This window comes from Microcaecilia unicolor, chromosome 2 (assembly GCF_901765095.1).
Source record: "Microcaecilia unicolor chromosome 2, aMicUni1.1, whole genome shotgun sequence".
Lineage (NCBI taxonomy): Eukaryota > Metazoa > Chordata > Amphibia > Gymnophiona > Siphonopidae > Microcaecilia > Microcaecilia unicolor.
Genome location: NC_044032.1, coordinates 389,188,181 through 389,212,227, shown reverse-complemented (window position 1 = coordinate 389,212,227; position 24,047 = coordinate 389,188,181). Strand labels below are relative to the sequence as shown.

The following is a 24,047-nucleotide window of genomic DNA, read 5'->3' as shown; positions in this document are numbered from 1 at the left end:
TGGTGAATGGGCAGGGCATCCCGTATTTTTTTATTTATGCAATTTTAAATATTTCACAAGCGTTAATCTTGTTACAAGCAACACAAGGTACAAAATGTGAACATATGTGATATAATATCATTTCTCAAAAAGAAGTGTTAACTCACAAATGTCCCTTAGACCACAATATTAAGAAAGGGGAGGAGTTAAACAGATTCAGGGGAATCTAATATGAAACAAGGTAAAGAGGAAAGGCTTAATGCACTAACAACCACCACTTTAAATTCTCTATACTGGTATTATATCTCAACAATCTTTTTCAGACTTATGAATTCTCTCAGTTGATTAGGTACAAAAAATATATACTTTATACCCTGATGTTTAACAATGCATTTACATGGGTATGCTAATAGAAAGGTTGCCCCCAGTGACCTCGTCTCTTCTCTCATTACTAGAAATTCCTTTCTTCTTTGTTGTGTTATTTTTGTTACATCTGGGAAAATCCATAGTTTCTGACCACAAAACGTTTGCTGTGTATCCTTAAAATACAGCTTTAAAATTGCATTAAAGTCTTGTTCAAAAACAAAGGAAATCGTAAGAGTAGCTCTATTTGTTACCTCAGTTAATGAATCTTTCAAAATTAATGAAATGTCTTTCAATTCTTCTGATTTTTCTTGTTCCATATCTCCAGGGATCCCATCTTGATTTTTCTTTGTAGGAAGAAAATAAATCTTATTTATTGGGGGAATATTTTGAGATGAAAATTTTAAATTTTCAACAAGAAATGTTTTAAATAGTTCCAATGGTGAGATTCCTATCGGTTTTGGAAAATTCAAAATCCTCATATTTAGTCGTCGGTTGTAATTCTCGATTTGTTCAATCTTTGACGAATACTTGTATTATCTTTCATTACCGCTAAGACATTTTCTTTAATTTTTTCTACTACTTCGTGAGAGGTTTTCACTTGTTCTTTAAAGTCTTGCTTCAGCTTATCTACTGATTTAGAAAGTTGGTCAACTGTAGAGATAAGGTTCTTTGTTTCCTGAGTAGAATTTACTATCAGGGCTTGCATTTTCTCCATAGCCTGCCATAGAGTGTTGAGCATCACCACCTGGGGAGGATCAGACAAACTTTTTCCTCCTGGATTTACATCAACTGCTGTTTTCAACTCCGGGATAGAGTCCCCTCCGCTGCCCTCAACCTCTCCAACCTCCGGAGGGTGTAACACAGCGATCTCCTCTCGGAGTTCAGCAGGACAAGGCGGCTTACCAATCTCCGGGGGAGATAATGAGATGTCACACTCCAGCGACGCAGGGCTCCCTGCCCCTGCATCTAGCGGAACAACTCCTCCGGTCTGATCGGGTGGACGCCGAACTGCAAAATCATCAAGAGTTCACTGTGCTGGGGAAGAAGTACGAGCCTGAGAGGGTAAGGCTCAAACTGTCCCTTTTCTTTTAGAATGCGGCATAGTGAAGGAAAAAGAGGTATTTCGAAACAGCTAACTCTCTGATGTTCTTGCTACACTCGGCGTATCGGCACCATCGGGGCATCCCGTATTATCAAAACAAGATAGAGGTCCATCTTTCGTTTCGATAATACGGTTGGGGATGCCCAAATCTCAACATTTAGGTCGACCTTAGAGACGGTTGACCTAAATGTTGAGATGGTCATCCATAGAGATGGGCGTCCTTGGTTTTCGCCAATAATGGAAACCGAGGACACCCATCTCAAAAATGACCAAATCCAAGGCATTTGGTCGTGGGAGGAGCCAGCATTCGTAGTGCACTGGTCCCCCTCACATGCCAGGACACCAACCGGGCACCCTAGGGGGCATTGCAGTGGACTTCAGAAATTGTTCCCAGGTGCATAGCTCCCTTACCTTCAGTGCTGAGCCCCCCAAACCCCACTCCCCACAACTGTACACCACTACCATAGCCCTTAGGGATGAAGGGGGCACCTACATGTGGGTACAGTGGGTTTCGGAGGGCTCACATTTACCACCACAAGTGTAACAGGTGGGGGAGGGATGGGCCTGGGTCCGCCTGTCTGAAGAGTACTGCACGCACTAAAAACTGCTCCAGGGACTTGCATACTGCCGTGATGGAGCTGGGTATGACATTTGAGGCTAACATAGAAGCTGGCAAAAAATGTTTTAAAAATTTTTTTTTTTTTTGGGTGAGAGGGGGTTGGTGACCACTGGAGGAGTAAGGGGAGGTCATTCCCGATTCCCTCCGGTGGTCATCTGGTCTGTTCGGGCACCTTTTTGAGCCTTGGTCGTGAAAAAAAAGGGACCAAGTAAAGTCGGCCAAATGCTCGTCAGGGACACCGTTCTTTTTTCCATTATCGGCCGAGGACGCCCATCTCTTAACCACACCCCTGTCCCACCTTTGCTACGCTGCTGACACGCCCCCGTGAACTTTGGTCGTCCCCGCGATGGAAAGCAGTTGAGGACGCTCAAAATCAGCTTTTGATTATGCCGATTTGGGCGACCCTGCGAGAAGGACGCCCATCTCCCGATTTGTGTCGAAAGATGGGCACCCTTCTCTTTCGATTATGCCCCTGAAAAGCAGATTTTCCTCAGGCTATGCTTTTAGCCTGGAAACCTCAAGAGGTACTTGGTTTATTTTTAATGATGTCTTGCAATTCCCTTGGGTAACTGGACCCTTAAGGTCACTTCATCTAGGAACTGATGGCTGTTCCATGGAAGATTCTCAATGATGTGCACAGATGTAGGAGTCTTCTGTTCATAGGAGTTCTTCTGGTACAGTTTTCCAAGAAGGAGCTTTTTCTTGGCTTCAAAATGATTCTGACGATCACTCCAAGCTCATGGTGACATTCAATCACAATTTGCACTCTTTTTGATTATAGTTGAGACTCAAGCATAAGAGATACTTAGAATTAGTGTCAAAGTTCTGGACCTTTCCAGTGTATTTTGGACAAGGTTGAAATCCCAACTTCAACAACATTAATGTCATGCTATTTTTTGTTTGCAAATAAGAAGGAAGGAACTGACACAAACACTGAAGAAAAAGCATCTGTTTAGAAGAAATATGAATGGAAGAGTTTTGCTTTACATCCACTTGGCAGATTACCCCCCCCCCAAAAAAAAACAAAAAAAAAAAAAAAAACAAACAAACCCAAAACAGAACAAAACTGAGGAGCTGAGGGGAACATTGTGTATGAGAATGGCCACACATTCTCAGAATGTTTCATATGTTATCTGTCATTGTTTAACATAGATGGGGATGGGCTGAATAGATGTATAGAGCAAAAATGTTGTTTTATGTTTGTTTGGAATTGGGGCAACTTACAGCAATTTGTTATTTATTTATTATTTATGCCTGTTTTAGATTTTGTTTACATTTATATTTTATTTATAACAGATATGAGTTTGTTTTATTCACTGATTATGTGTGTCTTTATGCAACCTGCATAGACTTTTAGAGACTGTACACTACACGTTATAACTAAACAACCCTCCCTCACCTTTTACAAAGCCATGCGGTAATGCCAACACAGTACATTCAGTACCATTATGGGTGCTTACATTTATTCTTGCTCAGGAGCAAACCTAAACATTAGCACATAAAGTATGTTGTACTCATGTATTTCATGGAATAGGCAGGTACACTGTGACTCTCCTCACTCTCTGCCCCAACTCCTTCCCTAAGCATGCCTACTCTAAAAGTATATGCCTGCTTGCACCAAGTTTATTTTTAGGAGTGACCTAATTTTATGAGATGCACTGTATGCACAAAAAAGTTTTTTTAAATTACATCCACTAGGTGGGCATTTTGTATCTGACAGTAAGACATTTGTAGGAGCTGAATAATATTTGTATATTTTGTGTTATGTGGCTTATTGAAAATTTACCGCAGTATGTAGCATATGATATGGCAACATTAAATAAAGTATGTTGCTGTCTAGGGAACATGCTTAAATGATTTGCAACATAAATTGTCAACCTCTTTACAATTCTACCTAATATCTGAGCAAGCATCACTGTCACTTATTTATTTATTTATTTGTGGCATTTATACCCCGCTCTTTCCCGCTCAATAGCAGGTTCAGTGCGGCTTACAGAGTATGGTACATAGTATCATAGGGATAATACAAAGTATGGTACAAAGTATCATGGAGATAACACATTTATAAAGAGTGGGACAGTAGTGTGCGATGTGGTGAAGGATTGGAGTGTGGGGATTGTTTGTGGTGTGGGTTAGGTCTGAGACTTTGTAAGGTTGTCTGGGTAGGCTTGTTTGAATAGGTGAGTCTTCAGCAGCTTTCGGAAGGGTAGGTGTTCGCTGGTTTTTCGGATATGTCAAGGTAAGGCGTTCCAGAGTTGGCTGCCTATAACAGAGAAGTTGGATGCGTAGTAGGTTTTGTATTTGAGGCCTTTACAGTTGGGAAGATGGAGATTGAGATATGTTCGAGAAGAGTTGGACTGGTTCCTGGCTGGAAGATCAATCAGGTTGGACATGTAGCTTGGGGATTCGCCATTGAGAATCTTGTGAATCATAGTGTGGGCTTTGAAGTTTATTCGTTCTTTGATAGGGAGTCAATGTAGCTTTTCTCGAAGTGGTGTTGCGCTTTCGAATCGTGATTTGCCAAAAATGAGTCTTGCTGCTGTGTTTTGGACAGTTTGGAGTTTTTTCATGATTTGGGCTTTGCAACCGATGAAGATGCTGTTGCAGTAGTCGGCATGGGTAAGTACTGTGGATTGTACTAGATTGCGGAAAGTTTTCTGTGGGAGGAATGGTTTCACTCTTTTCAGTACCCATATCATGTTGAACATCTTCTTCGTTGTGGCTTTTGCATGAGTGTCTAAAGTTAAGTGTTTATCTAATGTTACTCCTAGAATTTTTAGGTTGTCAGATATTGGGATTGTAACGTCTGGCGTGTTCAGGGTAGTTGGGAGCAGAGTAGAGTGTTGTGATGAAAGGATTAGACGTTGAGTTTTTTCTTTGTTCAATTTCATCTTGAAAGCGTTGGCCCAGGATGTTAGGATGTTCATGGCAGTGGTTATTTTATCCGAGATTTCTGTGAGGTTGGATTGGAAGGGGATGAATATTGTGACGTCATCAGCGTAGATGAAGGGATTTAGGCCAGATTTAGATAGGGATTTGGCCAGAGGAATCATCATGAGATTGAAGAGGATCGGGGATAGGGGTGAGCCTTGGGGAACTCCACATTTTGATGGCCACGCAGGCGATATTGAATATGTTGATTTGACCTGATAAGTTCTGGTGGTGATGAAACTTTTTATCCATTTAATGATGTTTCCGCCGATTCCTAGCTTGTCCAGTAGTTTTGTGAGAATTTCATGGTCTACCATGTCGAATGCACTGGATAGGTCGAACTGCAGAAGAAGTATTTTGTTGCCAATTGAAATTTCTTGTTTGAACTTGGAAACCAGGGTGAGTAATACTGTTTCTGTGCTGTGTGCGGGTCGAAACCCCGATCCAATTTATTTCATATTGGCAACTAAGTCACAATTTACATTACCCACACTGTTTGAACCAATCACATTCCATGTGTAACACTCTTCATAATATTTCTGCTGTTAAGGGATCAGATGAATTACAGAGAAGGAACTTAAAGAATAAAAACATAGTGACTTCAGAGTACACATCTATAGCATGAAATTAAATATTGGGGGGGGGGGGGGCAATTCTATAAGTGGGTGCCTCCTTTTATGTGCCTCAATGGCATGTGGTATGAACTTATTCTAGAACAGCATCTTGGCATCCAGACTGTGGTACACAATACTAGAGTAACCTGGCATCAGCATGCCTTACATTCACACTATAGATCCGGCACAACAGCAGGTGCCTACATTCTAGAAGTAATACACATGTGGCAGCACCACCCACATTCTTCCCATATAAGTGCTCCCTTACATTTCTGTGCTATGCAACTTAGGCACAGCCTTACAGAATAGCACTTAGATGCATATTTTCAACCCATGGAACTTTGTAAATCTAAATGCTTTGAAAATGAGCGCCATAGTCACTTTGCTGCCACTTAAATGCATATGTGTATATTATCCACAAAAATACCATATTCTGTACATTTATGTGTGCAAATGATGCTTAAATGCAAGCGCCCTGTTATAGAATAATTCTTCATATGTATGTATATGATGATGTATGTCAAGCTAGACATTGATGATTTTACCTATCTTGGCCAAGTTAAGATATTTTAAGGTGTCACTTTCATATTTATTAAAGAACTCTTCTCACACACATATATGGTTAATCCCCTTTCACTACAAAAACATCAGAAACCAAGGCAAGCTCACTAGTGTATTATAGAGGATTTACTTTTCTGATTCTAGTAAAGGCAACTGTATTTATACCAATAAATACAAATACTGTAATTCCATGTACTATATCATATCACTTGGGAACAGAGTTTCAATACTTTGGTCCCCAATCCTGTTACCATTTTAGCTGCTATGCACTCTATTGATTGGAGACATCACATAGAAATGTTAAGTAGATAGATAGATAGATAGATCTGTTGATTCACGGAACCCTGATACAGTATATTACAACAAGGAATCCTTGAAATAACATGGGGATATACTATAGAGCATAACTGATCTTTTGATAAATAATGCTTTCAAGAGCTTCAGCAAATTATCCCTGACTCTTGTGGTGGTAACTTCAGCTCAGCACCAATGAAAGCCCCTAGCCTTTGAACTACCTGTTCAGGTTCAAGACTCACTCTAGTGTCCTAGCCCTGATTATGCCAAATGTTGCCTCCTTTATCTTTGGCCAAAATCAGGCCAGTGCTATCTCCTCCCTCTGGCTCAATGCTGCTGCCACCTCCTCTGTAATGCTATACTGAATGCTACTTCTCGTTGCCATGATTTGGGTTTCTGCCACGTACTTGTGACTTGACTTGGCCACTCTTGGACACAGGATACTGGGCTAGATGGACCATTGGTCTGACCCAGTATGACTACTCTTATGTTCTTATGTATAGCTAATACAGTAAATCATCATTAAATAATTCTTAGTGTTGATCTGATAAGGCATTATATCCTGAAAAGAATCATATATTTTATGGGGCTTCATTTTAATTGCAGTTAACTCTGCATTAATCATTACTTGTGATTTAAAAAATGCATAATTAATGATTAATGCATGAATCATTAATCATGATTTAAAAAATTAATCACAATTAAAAATAATTTAATCACAATGCAGCGTCTCCTGTCTCCTCCAAACATCTCTTCTACTCTCTTCCACTATCAGCTCCTGTCCTCAGTGCAATCTGACATCTTCACCTCCCCCCACCTGTGTTTCAAGATCACCTACCTCTGTGCCAGTCTACCTTAAAGGTGGTCCTCTGTTGATCCTTGACTGCGGCAGCTTTGCTCATATGCTGCCTGCAGACTGGTCTAAAGCTCTCTCTCAGACCCATCTCACTCATGCAGAAAAAAGAAGTGATGTCAGAGGAGGCAGGATAGGCCAGAGGGAAAGCTTCAGGGCAGGACACAGGCAGCATATGTGCAATGTTGCCACTTCCAGGGACCAACAGAAGACCATTTTTAAGGTAAACCGGCAGAGGATATTGAGAAGGGGAGGGGAGTGATCTGCAGACCAGCAAGCAGAACTGGAGGGGCCACTGATGGAAGCTATGGCCAAGGTACTGAGATTCAGCAGCTACAAGAAGAGCTTTGTGCTGCTCACCACCAAATTTGTGTTGCTGCTCATGGAGATGGAGGGGAAGGAGAGGTGCTGGACAATGGGCAGGAGGAGGGGAGGAAGGAAGGGAAAAGAGAGAGAGAGACTGGATCTTAGGAAAGAAAGAGAGAGAATGGATCTGGGAAAAAAGGAGAGGGAGAGGACGAGGAAGAGAAAGAGAAAGGGAGAGATGTATTGGGGAGTGGGAGGGAGGGACATTAGCAGTCCTTAAGGGAAGAGGGATGGGATTTGATTTTTTTTTGTATACAGACTTTCTGTGGTTACAATCAAAGCAGGATACATATTATATACAGGTACTTACTCTGTACCTGGGGGTAAGAGTCACAAGGAGTCGCAGTAGGAAATAAATAAATAAGTAAATACAACCCCTTAATTGTGTGATTAAACGCGATTAAAATTTTTAATGGAACAGGAGTCCTAATATTTTAGAATCATAACAATCAATATTCAGCAGGCCAGAACCTATTAAGTTTGTTGACATTAGCATGCATTAAGTGCCATATGACCCATAGATAGGGCGCGCAGCATTTAGTACCTGCTAAACGTTAGTAAAAGGGCCTCTTAGTCTCATGAAAACAGGGTGCCTGTTGCACTATACACATTATTGGTCAATCAAAGGTATCTGAGGTGAAAGAAGTACATTCTCATGGCCAGAGGAAGCATATATTGTTCCACAGCAGCAGCAAAATACATGAATAAATTCAATCCTGTACATCACAGAAAAAAATAGTGGAAGATAAAAACTTTTGCCAATGACAACACATTCCCACTCTGAGACAAGGATTTCTATGATTGTTATTTAAATTAGTGTTTTCAATGATTTAATTACAGTACCTTGGCTTTTTGTTTGTAAATCTTCTACAAGATTTTGCAAGCACTCTAATTTGGTCTGCATCTTCCGACTAGTCTTTCCAGCAGCTTCCGCTAAAGGAAGAATAATTAGTTACTAAATGTAAAAAACTTACTCAGAACCTATGAAGCAAATCTTCCATACCATAACAACATTTACTTTTCATGACACAAATAGCAAAAAATGTACATTTGTAAAAGCAGTCCAGGACATATACCGACCGATATTTAAAGCCATTTAACCAGCCAGGAATGGCTCCAGGCAGATTGTATGGCACTTAACTGGCTATCTGGCACTATTCAGCGGAAGACAGCTGGCTATCTCCTACTGAATATTGATTAGTGCTTAGTGGATAACCAGTTATATCGCACGATTTAATCGGCTATCCGCTAATATTCAGCACATCATTGGCTTAGTTTGGTAGTCAAATTAGGCCACCAAATAGCAGGCCTATCTTTGGCCGATTTCAACTTAACTGGCCAGCGCTGAGTATTGACTTGGCCAGTTAATTTGAAACCGGTCAAAAATAAACTGGATATTCAATGCTGGTCACTGGAAACGGTTCAGCATTGTATATCGGGTCTCAGCGCTGACCACGGAAGGCAGCCCAGCTACCTCCCACAGTCTGAATATCGACCCCCTAGAACACATTGGGGAAGCCATACTGCTATAGAAACCTACAAAAAAATTACATGTCACCTTGGTTACACAAACAGAATGCTGAAAGCCCCTCACCAGTTACAGAATAAAAGATCAAAAATTAGAAATGGAAATCCTGAGAACCCCCTCTCCCTTTGTCTGTGACCAGTCCAACAGAAAATAAAAATTAAGGCGCCGATATTCAAAGTGATTTAAGCAGGCAGGAGTCTCTCCTGCCGCTTAAATCACTTTCTGCTGCCTAAGTGGGGATATTCAGCAGCACTTAACCAGAGAGTGCCGCTGAATAGCCCCTCAGACTGCCCAACTAGAAAGTGAGCAGATCAGGGGCAGCACTGGGGAGGAGCCCCAGGTTATGCAGGTGCCAGCAATATTCAGTGCCGACACCTGCATAGCTAAGCGGCTTAATTTAGGATAGCTCAAGAGCTGTCCTAAATAAGGCCGCTTAGCTATATGGGTGCTGGCTCTGAATATCAGGCTGGCACCCTTATTTTTTTTTTCCTTAAAAAAAGCCCCCAAGCCCCCTGCCAATGCCCACTCTTTCCTTCCCCCTCCCCCAGCCCACATCAAGACCCCCCCTGGAAGACCCTTACCCCCCAGCTGTGCAAATAGGCCTTCCCCCTGTGTCTACCTGTATCACTGGTGATCCAACAGGGTCGTTGGGGGCAGGAGCCCAGCCCTCTAGCTCCTGCCCCATGTGGTACCTCTTTAAAATGGTTGCCACATCCTCTCACTGCAGTTCATGGTACTTCCCCCACCCTCACTCATCCCCACTCAGTCCATTTCCTCCTTGTCTCTTACTCCTTACTAAGCTTTCTGTTCTTCTGTCTTTCTTTCATTCAATCAATCAATCAATCAATCAATCCATGGAACCCCATTTCCAATCCAACTCATTGTACTCAATCACCTCCCTAGCCTTCATATACTTTCCTGTGCTCCTTGTTCCCTCACCAGCCCAAGCTCCCTCTTCCCTGGCCTCCAGTCCTTTTTTCTGACTCTTATCCCCTATTTAGCTTCCTATGCCCCCTTAAATATCATCTATAGCTTCTCCATTTCTACCGTCTATCATTCATTTACAAATCTATGTCTTTCTCTTCTCTAACCCTTTTCCCAGTGCCTCCATGTCCTCCACAGGTTTACACCATTTCTCCTTCCCACCCTATCCCTGTTTTCTGTGACTTCTCTCAAATATTCCAGGCCATCTAACACAAGTTTACACATACCCCCAACTCAGGGTTCCTTGTCCTCACTGCTGCAAAATCCCTATTCAGTCTCTTAGTCCTTAATCTCACCATTGCCATGTTTCAATTTGGGTACAATTCCCACACTCCTGCCTAGTTCCCTGAGTCCTCTCATAATTCTTGAGTCCCTGTTCTCCCTCATCTAAGACTTCACTTAATTTTAATCCTGACAGCTAGTTTTCTTTTTTCCTTTTTTTTGGTGGGGAGAACTTGCCATCCTTATGGCCCCCATCCTGTAATGATACCATTTTACCAAGTTCTCTCTCTCATCCTCTCCAGGCTCACTCCACCTCTCTCATTTCCTATGCTTCTCACCAGTATGCATATCCTCCCTCTCTTACTCCTTTCAACATCATTTACTCTGACAATCCTCCTTTTAAATCTCACCCTCTCCAGAGTTGGTAGAAGGTGAAAGTGTGCAGGGGGCTTCCACAGGCCTTCTCTGTAGCCAGCAATGGCAGTGACTGTAGCCAAAAGGAAGGAGCAGGACTTTACACTTCTGGGCAAGACTAGCAACAGTGATTGCTGCCACAGAAGAGGGAACAGGATGCAGTATTTCCAGTCCAAGCTGGTGGCAGCAGTGATTGTAGTGGAAGAACAGGCACACATGGTTCCTAAGGAAAGCATATACTTGTTGTCTAAGTCACATTTTTGGTGACATACCTCCAAGCTCTTGGTAACACACTATTGTGTTCCGACATGCTGGTTGAGAACCACTGCTCTAGCTCCTTATAGCATTGGAGAAGGGAAGCTGACTTAGACTTAATTCCAGAGGTGCTCAGCATGTCTGAGTTACCTTTCAAAAGGTAGAACCCAGATGGTAAAGGAAACAGTGGATCCAAAAAAGTCCTCTCACAAGTGGTGTCTCCTTAAACAAGTTCTTTATTTCAAATCAATAAAACAACAACCCAGATGGTACCAGAAATCAGTCCATCTACTGTAGGACTAGGAGCAAGTAATAGGGCAGCTTGGTCTAATGCTGTGCCCAGTGTGGTGTTCCAGGCAGATACCTGATTTTCTAAAAGAAGTAATGATAGATTACTTAGGGATGATTCACAGGTGATAAAAACATTTGCATTCAGATTCTGAATTTTATGTATCTGCTTCCTACTTGAGATTTTTTTCTCAAGTAGAAGGAGAACAGGATAAAGAGAACCAAATCAAGGAGCGATCATTCCAAATTAGACAGGTGCAAGATGGGTCCCCTGTATTGACTTGTGATAATTCATCAAAAACCCAAGGTCAAGCGTATGGTCTGCAGAATTGGTGAGGCCAGTTATTATTTGAGAGAAATCTAAGACATATGCAGTTTTTAATGTATAAGAGGGAATGTCAGAGAATTCCATAAGGGAATGGGATGAAATAGGAAGTGGGTGGTAGAGTAGTAGAAATTGTATTGGTAACAGTGAACCTAATATAAAGTGACAGGGTGGGTAAGGTTAGTTACCTTTAGTTTGTTAGAATACATAATAGCTAATCTTCTCTCTTTCCTTCTTTTTTATTTATTTGTTTATAATTTTCCAATTACATCCAAGACAAAAATCTTGTACAGAAACAAAGAAATATCATAAAGAAATACAGAAGAAATAGCCAACTTTAAAGGAAACATCCCTAAATTATAAGGTCCACAACACTGTGGAGGAGAGTTATACAAAACCTGTGAAAAAAATATATCACAAAAACTATCTTAATTAATGTAAGCAGAGAGCAGCTTAGAAACTCCAACTATTAATAGTATTAACAGACTTCAAATTGCAACTCTATTCGGAGAACTGGATATGACTCATCTGCTGCTGATAAAAGCAGTTAACTGCGAGGAATCAAAGAATGCATATTTGACTGACTGAAATTTATTTATACATTTACATGGATACTTGAAGAAAAAAGAGTGCTCTAATTTGGAGGACTCCATGTTTCAGCAAAATAAAACATTTTCTCCTTCTCTGTCTCTCTTTTTTACAGGTCAGGAAAAATCCTGATCCATGAACCCAGAAAAGGAATATCCCTTTTCTTGAAAAACATATGAAGTAGCCTGTGGAGATCAGAAGCCAAAGCCAAAGTTAATACCAAGGTGGACAAGGATAACAATTCAGTTCCAGAAGTCTCTAGTATTTCAGAAATATTCAAAACATCAACTTCAGGCAGTCAGCGAAGAGCATTAACTTGAATACTAGTATTTACAGACAGTCTGTGCTGTGCTGTGCTGTCTGTCTCTGCTTACACATCTATGCAATTGCAGTCCAAATCTCTAAGGAAAACACTGGAGGCCTCTGGAGTAGAGAGTTGCACAGGGACAGAAACCCAATCCGTCTCCACCCATCCCCACTGGAATCCAACCCATCCCCATTCATCCCCGTAGGGAATCTAACCCATCCCCACTTGTCCCCACGGGGAATCTTACCCGTCCCCGCAAGAATTTAACTTATGCTCACCTAGTCCCACAAGAATTTAATGGTACATTAAAAAAAAATTCCTGTCGGCTCTCTCAGTCTCTGGGTTTGAGCCACAGCACTGCAGGCAAGGAAGGAATGGAAGTTGGAACACTCTGGTGCACACATGAAAGACTTCTCTGATTCACTGGCACTGTGTGCTAAGAGATCACCACATGCATATGCCAGTAGGTCAGGTGACATCTGATGCTCATGCCTATGTCAGAGCTGAGGTCTGCGAATCAGCCTGGGAGCAGAGAGGATTAATAGTAACATAGTAAATGACAGCAGATAAAAACTGGATCGGTCCATCCAGTCTGCCCAATAGTCACAATCATTATCAATTCATGATCAAATCAACAATGAATGTGATGTGGAGGGGCATAATCGAACGGAAACGCCTATCTCCATGGGCGTTTATCTCCGAGAACGGGTCCGTGAAGGGGCAGGCCAAACCATATTTTCGAAAAAATGGATGTTTTTGAGCTGGGCATTTGTTTTTTTAGCGATAATGGAAACTAAAAACATCCAGCTCAAAAACGTCCTAATCCGAGCCATTTGGTCATGGGAGGGGCCAGGATTCGTAGTACACTGGCCCCCCTGATATGCCAAGACACCAACTGGGCACCCTAGGTCAGTGTGGTGGACTTCAGAAAAAGCTCCCACATGCATAGCTCCCTTACCACGGTTGCTGAGCTCCCAACCCCCCTCCCCCAAAACCCAGTACCCACAAATGTACAACACTACCATAGCTCTTAGGGGTGAAGGGGGCACCTACATGCGGGTACAGTGGGTTTTGGAGGCCTCCCATTTACCAGCACAAGTGTTACAGGTAGGGGGGGATGGGCCTGGGTCCACCTGGCTGAAGTGCACTGCGGTACCCACTAAAAGTGCTCCAGGGACCTGCATACACGCAGGCCTCTAGGACTTGTTACTGCTGTATAACATTGGCACAACAGTTTACACCTGAAGACTAATCTCTCCGAAAACGTCCTTTATTGGAATAAGCACGCTTACTTACAGTTAACTGCAGATCAGAGGTTGTGCCCCACTGACAACGAGTCTCCCTGGTACTGAGATTAGCAGTAGGTCAGAGCTGGCAGAATGCTGTACAATGCTGTCTTTCAGCCACATTCAAGGTAAGAACTAAGTTCTCTAACATGGCTAACACATGGAAGGGATCTAAAACTGGCTTACAAAAATGGCCACTACCTCAAGGACTACCGGAAACAAAACTGGACACACTCTGACCTAGTAGGCAGGGGGAAAAGCACCATGGGAGAAGAGCCTACCAACTACCAACAACGTGAGACTGTAACACAAGCTAATGAAATCACGGAGCCCAATACCCTACACTCACCACAATGCAATGCTGATGTGACCCTGTAGTGCACCCGAGAGCCACATCTGACCCAGGGAAAGGCTGTGAGAGCATCAAACATATTCTGCTGTCATGGAGGTGGGTACGGCATTTGAGGCTGGCATAGAGGCTGGAAAAAAAGTTTTTAAAGTGGGTTTTTTTTGGTGGGAGGGGGTTAGTGACCACTGGGGGAGTCCGGGGACGTCATCCTCGATTCCCTCCAGTGGTCATCTGGGCAGTTGGGGCACTTTTTTGGGACTTGTTCGTGAAAAAAAGGGTTCAAAAAAAGTGACCCAAAATCGCGGTACAAACGCCTTTTTTTTTTTTCGATTATCAGCTAAAGACGCCCATCTCTCCTCGGCTGATAACCACGCTCCAGTCCCGCCTCCACCATGCCTCCGACATGCCCCCGTCAACTTTATTCGTTTCCGCGACGGAGTGCAGTTGGAAACGCCCAAAATTGGCTTTCGATTATACCGATTTGGGCGCCTTTGCGAGAAAAACGCCCATCTCCCGATTTGGGTCGAAATATAGGCGTTTTTCTCTTTCGATTATAAGCTGGATTATATACTTGATTATGGTCTTTCTGTGGTGTTTCTGGGACATAGACCATAGAAGTCCACCTGGCCCTATCCTTATGTTCCAACTGCTGGAGTTGCCCTCAAAGCCCACTCCAGCCTAGTTATCTTCTCATTTGCAGGACACAGACTATAAAAGTCTGTCCAGCAGTGTCCTCATGTTCCAGCCACTAAAGTTGCTGTCTAAACCCTTTCCAGCCCATCCTAAACCAGATTGCCATATATGAGACACAGACTGTACAGGCCTCCCGGTATCGGCCCTAGTTCATCACAGCCAGAGTCATCATCTAAGTGTCACGCGACACATCCATACACATGCAGCCATTTAAGTTTAGGTTTTTTATAACTTCCATTTTCTAATTAGAGATCCTCTGTGTTCATCCCATGCCTTTTTGAATTTCATCATCATTTGTATCTCTATCACTTCCTTAATGGAGACTTTCCACATCTGTGATGTTAAAGCAAGGAGGAGGAGAAGACAGCACTCAAAGAACCTGGTACTTGGTAGGTGAGAGGCTGGCACAAAGTGCAGCATACACTTCCATGAGAACCCCACAGGAACTGCTTCCGTCCCCACGGGATTCCAGTGAACCCCATTCCCTTGCAGGTCTGGAGCAATATCTCAGCAAACACAGTAACCTTTGGTCCGCTTCCAGCAGCAGCAGAAGCCCCATCCATATCCGATGCTGCAGCTCCACCCAATGCTGCGCCTAACAAAAGTTGACCCGGAGAAGCAAAAACTTCTTCCTGAAATGCTGACTACATCTTTCCATGGGCTGGGGATGCCGACATCTTGCATTGGGCACCAGTCTCTGAAATCAGTTATGCATCAAGGAGTGGTTGTGGCTGTTGTGGCTGTAACTCGGGAGTCAATGAGATGTCAGACCCAAAATCTGCTGACACACCTCCTGGTCATGTCGTTAGGTCAGCCGGGAGCTCACCGACTAAAGGTGGAGCTTGGCTTTGATTAAAGTAAGTGTCAATCAGACCAACAATCAGGGAAGAGACTTGCAACTGCGGTTTATAGGGATAAACCCTCAGCCTCCCTTTCTTCTTCACCATAATGGAGAGAATAGCATCAAACTAAGCTGCAGTCACCATCTTGACGCTGTATTCCCTCTTTCTTTATGAGTTTTGTTAGCAGAACTGTCATACTCAAGGGAATTTTGCCTGAGGGCTAAATTTAAGGATCCTGCATAAACCTTATAGTGATTATAAATAAAATACTGTTTGGAAATTCTCTTTCAGTCAGAAGTAGGAAGAAACTCAAGCCCAATTTTCAGCCAGCAGCGATCAGTGCTTTGCTGACCGCTGCCTGTGGGGCATACACAGATAAGAACCTTCTGGGGTGTTATTGGGGAATCTGACAGTATAAATTACTAAAAGAATGGGACTCTTGCTGCGTTTCAACATCAGACAATGTAGTGTCAGAAGCAAATGTTCTCTCTTATCTCCAGATCCAAGCTCACAACATCCAAAAATAACAGAATTAACTCCATAACCAAGTATTATATTCCAATATATTTTATTAGTTTTTCTCAAAAGTACAATAAACATGAAAGAAAAAGAGAACCAAACATAGAGAGGAATAGGGAAAAGAAAAATACAAAGTCAGTATGCAAAAACATTCTTATCTACATAAGAAAAAAGGAGATAATACATTTTTTCAACTGAAATTTTTTTTGTGGACTATTATGCAGTTTGTAGAGTTTGAAAATAATGTTCCAAAGGAATCCAGACTTTCTTCTTAGAAAGGGTCGTCTAATTTTTCTCTGCCATTGCAAATTCAAATTTTTGATGCTGTAAGACTGTGTTCTACCAGAAATGCACGTTTAATAGTTGACAAGATTTCCAGTTTTGGAGTATATGCTTCTGAGCGATGGTAAGCAAAATGTCCAACAATTTTGCCTGCAAAGCTGATAAATTCAGATTTTGGAAGGAAGATTTGTAAATTGTTATTGAAAAAGTAAGGTCACAATTGATGGACAAAATCTTTTGGATGATACACCATACTGCTTTCCAAAATTTAAATATCTGTTCACATTCATATAGCATGTGAAATAAGGTGCCCACCTTGTGAGAACAGTGCCAACATTTATCTAAAGACTGAAGACCTGCAATAGCAAGTTTACGAGGGGTCCAGTTGGTTTTGTGATATAAAAAGTACATTGATTGGAGAATAGAAGCAGAAGTAAAGGTTTTATAACTTTTGTCTAAAAATGATCCCATGATTCTTATATCTAAGTCACAACTAACTTCTGTTTGCCAGCTGTTTTGAAGCACAAAATTGAAATTATATGTATGCTTAATTAAAAGTTTATAAATAAAAGAGGCTGTGTGACCATTCATAATCAGTGTTTGAGCTTTGGAAAGCAAAGAGGGCAATTGGTAAGTCAAATGGGAGATGAAAGGTAAAGCATTTATACAATGAGATAGTTGTAACTATTTGAAATATACAGAAGATGGCAGAGAAACTTTTTCTATGATTTCAGAGAAAGAACGGATTTTTTTGTCTTCATTTACAATATCTGAGAGTCCAAATTCCTTTATCAATCCATTCCCTCCAGAAGAAAGGAACCTTGTTTATTAATACATGAGGGTTATACCATAGTGACATATAAAGAGATGAAGTGAAAGGAATAGTATGTAACTTAACCAATTCTACCATGCATTTAACAGTGGAGATTATTATATCATCTATTTTATGAGATGGAAATGGGGTAGAGGAGAGGAAAAGAGACAATTGATATGGATGAATCATAGTTTCTTCAAAAATCAACCATATTGGTTTATAGTCAGGATTTTTGATATAACCAATTACACCCTTGATGAGAAATGAAGGATTTATGATAGGTGAAAAAAATCAGGAAACAAAACACCCCTGAATCTTTAGTGCTTTTAAGTTTTTTTAAGAGCAATTCTAGGTTGTTTATTTGACCACAAAAAAGTGCCCAGTAATTTGTCTATTTGAGAATAAAACGTGAGAGGAAAAATGATTGGCAGCATACTTAAAGTATAGTTAACTTTAGGAGAAACCATCATTTTAATAGTTTCAAGATGACCCCACCAAGATAAATTAAGTGGGTGCCAGGAACGTAGCAACAATTTAAGAGACTTGAGAATTAAATCAGCATTATACTGAATAGTATCTGTCAGTGAAGTATGTAAATTAGTTGCAAGGTATCTAATTTTAGGCATTGCCCAAACCAAATTGAAAGACTTGGCAATGTCTGAGAATGCATATTTAATAAGTGGTAATAAGTCAGTCTTCTGTTGATTGATCTTATTACTAGAAAACTGAGAGAAGTAAGTAATTAGTTCAATAAGATTGGGTATTGATTGATATGAACTGGACAAATATAGAAAAACATCATCAGTGTAAGCCGAATATTTAATTTCTAAACCATTGTAGGCAATACCCTTTATATGTGCATGAGATCTAATCAGGGCCGCTGAGAGACTGGGCCAGGCCCGGGACAAGGCCACCCCCCCGGGCCCCCCCCCCCCCCCCCCGAGGTCACCGCCGCTCCTCCTCCGCCCACCATCGGGCCGGGCCCCTGCATTGAAATCACAGTGCCTCTCACCTCCATGTGAAAGCGCTGCAGGCAGCAGCAGATCGCCTCCCTCCTTCTGGCCTCTTTCCCTCCGTGTCCCGCCCTTGTCTGACGTAACTTCCGTGAGGGTGGGACACAGAGAGGGAAGGAAGCCCGAAGGGAGGCGATTTGCTGCTGCCTGCAGCGCTTTCACACGGAGGTGAGAGGCGCTGTGATTTCAATGCAGGGGGCCCGGCCCGGTGGCAGACGGTCAACAACTGACAGGGCCGGTCTTAGCAACTGCAGGGAACTATGCAGACTAGTTTGCTGGGGCCTACCCACCCCTTCCCGCTCCAGTATACCCAAAATGACAGAAACCAAATTAGCATACAGATTCTGCATGCAGCACAATATCAGAAAAACAGAACATTGCTATACATTGCAAAATAAGACAGCAGATGTAAATTCTCAAATTGGACATATTCCAAACACTAAAATGAAAATAAAATGATTTTTTTCTACCTTTGTTGTCTTGTGACTGTTTTTCAGATCATGTTGGTCCAAGTCTCTGATTCTGCTGCTCTCTATCTGCTCCCTTAACTCCACTTCCAGGGTTTCCTTTCCATTTATTTCTTTACTTTCCTCCTTTCTTCTTCATTTCTTCCCCTACATCCATAGGTAAAAGCTGGGTCCTCCGCGGACTTGACTAGAGGAAGTATAGAGTGGATCCAGCTTTTGCCTATTTTCTCCAGCCATGTGCAGTTTTTCTCCTCTTTTCCCTTTCCCTCATCTTCGTCAGGATGCATCTCTTTCCTCTCTCTTCCCTCTCCTCCATCCATGTCCAGCACTTATCCCCTCTCTCCTCCCCTCCATCCATGTTCATCTCGTGTCCTCTCTTCCCTTCCCTCTATCCATATCCAGCATTTCAACTCTTCCCTCTCCTCCATCCATATCCAGAATTTCTCCTCTCCCCTCCATCCATGTGCATCTCCTTCCTGTCTTCCCTCACTTCCACCCATATCCAGCATTTCTCCTACCCTCCCCTCCATCCATCCATAGCAACTCTCCTCTCTCCCCTGCCCTCCCTACCCATGCATGTCCAGCAATTCTCCTCTGCCCTCCCCTCCCATCTATGTCCAGTGATTCTCCTTTGCCCCCTGTCTTCCCCTCTCATTCACATCCAGTGATTTTTCTCTGTCCCCTGCCCTCTCCTCTATCCCCTCCATCCATGTGCATCTCCTTCCTGTCTTCCCTCACTTCCATCCATGTCCAGCATTTCTCCTCCCCTCCCCTCCATCCATCCATAGCAACTCTCCTCGCTCCTCTGCCCTCCCTATCCATCCCCAGTGATTCTCCTTTGCTCCCTGTCCTCCCCTCCCTTCCCCTCCATGTCCAGTGACTCGCCCCAGGCCCCAACGTATCCCCCTTTTCACCCCCCCTGAGTTTCAGTTCCCAGCCCGAGCTGTGCCCTCAGTTTTCCACCACAGCCCTCCCTTCCTTCCAGCCGCCCTATGGCGAAAAAGCAGGCTCACCTCTCCTTTAAGCCCTTCCCCTTCTGTCTCAGTGTGCACTGTGCCGCCTTTGCGGAAACCAGAAATTGCATCAGTGCACGCTGAGAGAGAAGGGGAAGAGCTTAAAGGAGAGGCGAACCTGCTTTTTCGCCACTGCTGCAACTTTTTAAATGCAAGGCAGCTGGAAAGAATGAAGCTGAGCGTCGCAACGATGTGGCAGGGAGCGCCAGGAAGCGCCACGGGCCCCTGGAGGCGCGAGGTCCTGATGACGGAGGGTGGGTGGGACTCTGGTGCCGGGTCCGGGGAATTTTGTCCCCCCTGTCCCCCCCTCTTGGCGGCCCTGGATCTAATGCAATCAAAAGTGGTTCAAGTGCTATGCTAAATAGATATGGGGAGAGGGGACAGCCTTGTCTATTACCATGATTGAGCCCAATCTTCTCTGATAATGAATTATTGGTGATTACCCTAGCAATTGGATTAGCATATAAAGTTTTAATTTTAAGTAGAAATTCAGGAGGACAACCAAACCAGGATAAGGCTTCACATAAGTAGTTCCATTCGATCCTGTCAAAGTCCTTTTCTGCATCTAAGGAAAGAGCCACAGCAGGGAGAGAATAGGAAGATGCAAGATGAGATATATGCAAAAAAGTCGTGTATTATCACTAATACTAGTAAAAAAGCCCCGTTTCTGATGCAAATGAAACGGGGGCTAGCAAGGTTTTCTTCAGAGTGTGCATGTGGGAGTGTGTGTCCCTGCCCTCTGCCCTCTCTCCCTCCCCCCTTCGAGTCCAGTCCTTCAGTGTTAAGTTTCCTGCTGTTCTGTGTTTGTGTTACAGAGAGAGTGAGGGCATCTCTCTCCCCTCCCCCTCTGAGTCCTTCACTGTTACAGAGAGAGGGATTTCGTGTTGTGCTGTTTTCCTTCACTCATGGGGAAACTGGATATCTCTGGCGCTTCACACTTCCGGCTGGAGGCTTCATAGAACGTTGGTGGTGCCTTTTATATATATAGATATCTACCAGTCATGAAACCTACTTGACTGGGATGAATAATTTCAGAAATAATTTTTTAAATTCTATTTGCAAGGATTTTAGCATACAGTTTATAATCTACATTTAATAGTGAAATTGGATGATAATTAGATATTAATAAGGGATCTTTGTTAGGTTTAGGTATAACAGTGATAACTGCCTCAGAAAATAGGCTGTGAGATATATTCTCAGGAGATAACTCATTGAAGAGATTTATAAGAATAGGAGAAAGGTCCTTTTTAAACATTTTATAAAACTCAACAGGAATCCCATCTGAGCCCGGGCTATCTCTAATGGAAGTAATAAGCTCTTGTTCTGTAATTTGATTTTGAAGAAATATAACATCATTTTCTGCCCATGTGGGGCTATCTAGTGAAGACAGAAACTGATTTGTTAGATTTTGAAATTAAGGAGATTCAGATTTATACAACTCAGAATAAAAATGATGAAATGCTTTGGAAATATTCTTTGTGGAAGTCACAGTATTATGGTTTGAAAGTTTAATAGCAGAAATCTGTACTTTAGATCGTTTTCTTTTAAGATAATTTGCTAATAATTTACTACTTTTGTCTTTTTCAGCATAATGTTTAGAGTGAAAATTTGCTGACCAGCTTTAAGACTAAGCAATTTATTTATTCTATATTTTAAATTCCACAAAGAGTTGAGGAAAATAGTATTTCCTGTTTGAAAATATTTAGTTTCTGCGCCTTTGATTTGAGATTCGAGTTGTGTTATTTGAGCATTATCACTCTTAAATTTGTACACAGCTAGAGATATAAGTTCACCCCGGAGGGCTGCTTTAAAAGCCTCCCAAATCGTTATTGTGCTAAGTGAGGTAGAAGAGTTATTAATAAAGAATTCTTCAATAAAAGTTTTCAGCTTTACACAGATTTCTTCATCTGTAAGAAGACTAGGAGATAATCTCCAAAGTGGGGATTTTTTTTAGGAGTTATAGAGGGGCATAATTGAACGAAAACGTCTATCTCCATGGGCGTTTATCTCCGAGAACGGGTCCATGAAGGTGCGGACCGAACCGTATTTTCTCAAAAAATAGACGTCCATGTTTTATTCGACAATTTGTGAGCTGGGCGTTTTTGTTTTTCAGCGATAATGGAAAATGAAAGCGCCCAGCTCAAAAACGAATAAATCCAAGGCATTTGTTCGTGGGAGGGGCCAGGATTCGTAGTGCACTGGTCCCCCTCACATGCCAGGACACCAACCGGGCACCCTAGGGGGCACTTTTACAAAACCAAAAAAAAGGTAAAAGAGCTCCCAGGTGCATAGCACCCTTCCCTTGTGCGTTGAGCCCCCCAAATCCCCCTCAAAACTCACTGCCCACAAGTCTACACCATTACTATAGCCCTAAGGGGTGAAGGGGGGCACCTACATGTGGGTACAGTGGGTTTTGGGGGTTGGACGACTAATAAGCATTAAGCAGCACAATTGTAACAGGTGGGGAGGGGGGGATGGACCTGGGTCCACCTGCCTGAAGTCCACTGCACCCCCTAACAACTGCTCCAGGGACCTGCATACTGCTGCCAGGGAGGTGGGTATGACATTTGAGGGTGAAAATAAAAAGTTGTGAAACATCATGTTTTGTGGTGGGAGGGGGTTAGTGACCACTGGGGGAGTCAGGGGAGGTCATCCCCAATTCCCTCTGGTAGTAATCTGGTCATTTAGGGCATTTTTTGGGGCCTTATTCATGAAAAAACAGGGTCCAGGAAAAGTGCCCTAAATTCTAGCTACAAACGCATACTTTTTTTCCATTATCGGTGAAAGGCGCCCATCGCTCCTCGGCCAATAACCACGCCCCAGTTCCACCTTCGCCACGCCTCCGACACGCCCCCGTCAACTTTGTACGCTTCCGCGACGGAGTGCAGTTGAAAACGTCCAAAATCGGCTTTCTATTATACCGATTTATTCGTTTTTGTGAGATAAACGTCTATCTCCCGATTTGGGTCGAAATCTAGGCGTTTTTCTCTTTCAATTATAAGGTGGATAGTAGACCAATTTAATGCTAAAGAAACTGGTGCATGATCAGACACTACAACTGGTGAAATTTTAAAGGTGATTATTGTCTCTACTAAACTATTAGAGATTAAAAAATAGTCCAGCCTGGAAAAACTTTTATGAGGTGCAGAGTGAAAGGTGTATTCTTTAGATGTCGGATTACATAATATCCAGGGATCAATGAGATGTAATTGATCTATAAAAGAATGTAAAGTGATTGACGATTTAGAAGGTGACACCTTAATTTGGGAATGCCTGTCAAGATAATAATCTAAAGGAATGTTAAAAATCCCCTGACATAATTATAGGACTAGATTCCAGCGACTGTAATGTTTGAAAAAGGTTAGAGAAAAACTCAGGAGAGTCAGTATTTGGGGCATATAAATTTACCAGCAGTACTGAAATATTGTTATAGATACTTTGTATAGGTACTAAACGCAAGCTTCACTCTCTTTTCTATGGAGGAAAGATTTCAGATTCTCTGCCTTCGTCTTTATTGTATTTTCCTACATTGGCAGACTGCTTCCTATCCTGTACTATACAGACCTTTAAGTCTGCTACACGGTTTAGGTGCAGAATCGTCACTAGTCTGAAAACCTCCATGTGGAATTTACCGGCTCTTTTTAGCATAACCGTATTCCAATTAAAGATTACACTTATCTGGGCTGTAGCTCAAATGATTGGAAATGCTCGACAGAGCGCTCCTGTTTCTCAAGTGCTTCTTCAGGAGCTTTCCCTTGGCTACTTAATTTGCCCTGCAATGAAAGTGTAAATATTATATTTCAGAGAGGGGACCAATGGATTAGCTGAGCGTATAAAATGCAGAGAGAATCCTACCTTCGGAGGGTCCTGCTAGTTCCTTTAGCGGGACGCCTACCGTTTAACATGGCGTCAGGGCTATTTAAAACAGACGCCATCAAGTACGTCCAATCACGGACCGCTTAGTTTTTAAAGGGACCGAGTATCTTTACTGGATTGTCTGTCTATACCATCATTCTCCTGATCATGTTGTGAGCAAGCTACAAAAACGCCTTCCATTCAATCCGATTGTTGAGACCCTTTGGGGCTAGGGTATCTAGCTTAAAAATCCATTGTTGTTCTCTTTGTATCAAAACCTTATCTCTGTTACCACCCCGCTGGGACCCAATTATGTGA

At 42.4% G+C, this 24,047-nt stretch overlaps 1 protein-coding gene across 1 annotated transcript in view; it reads right to left on the bottom strand.

The window, feature by feature from the left end:
* Positions 1 to 24,047, bottom strand: part of CCDC158 (coiled-coil domain containing 158) — a 1,152,460-nt gene that overhangs the window by 3,303 nt on the left and 1,125,110 nt on the right. The window contains exon 35 of the mRNA XM_030192135.1: positions 8,529 to 8,618. Coding sequence (XP_030047995.1) covers positions 8,529 to 8,618 — 90 coding nt within the window. The remainder of the gene's footprint in view (positions 1 to 8,528; positions 8,619 to 24,047) is intronic.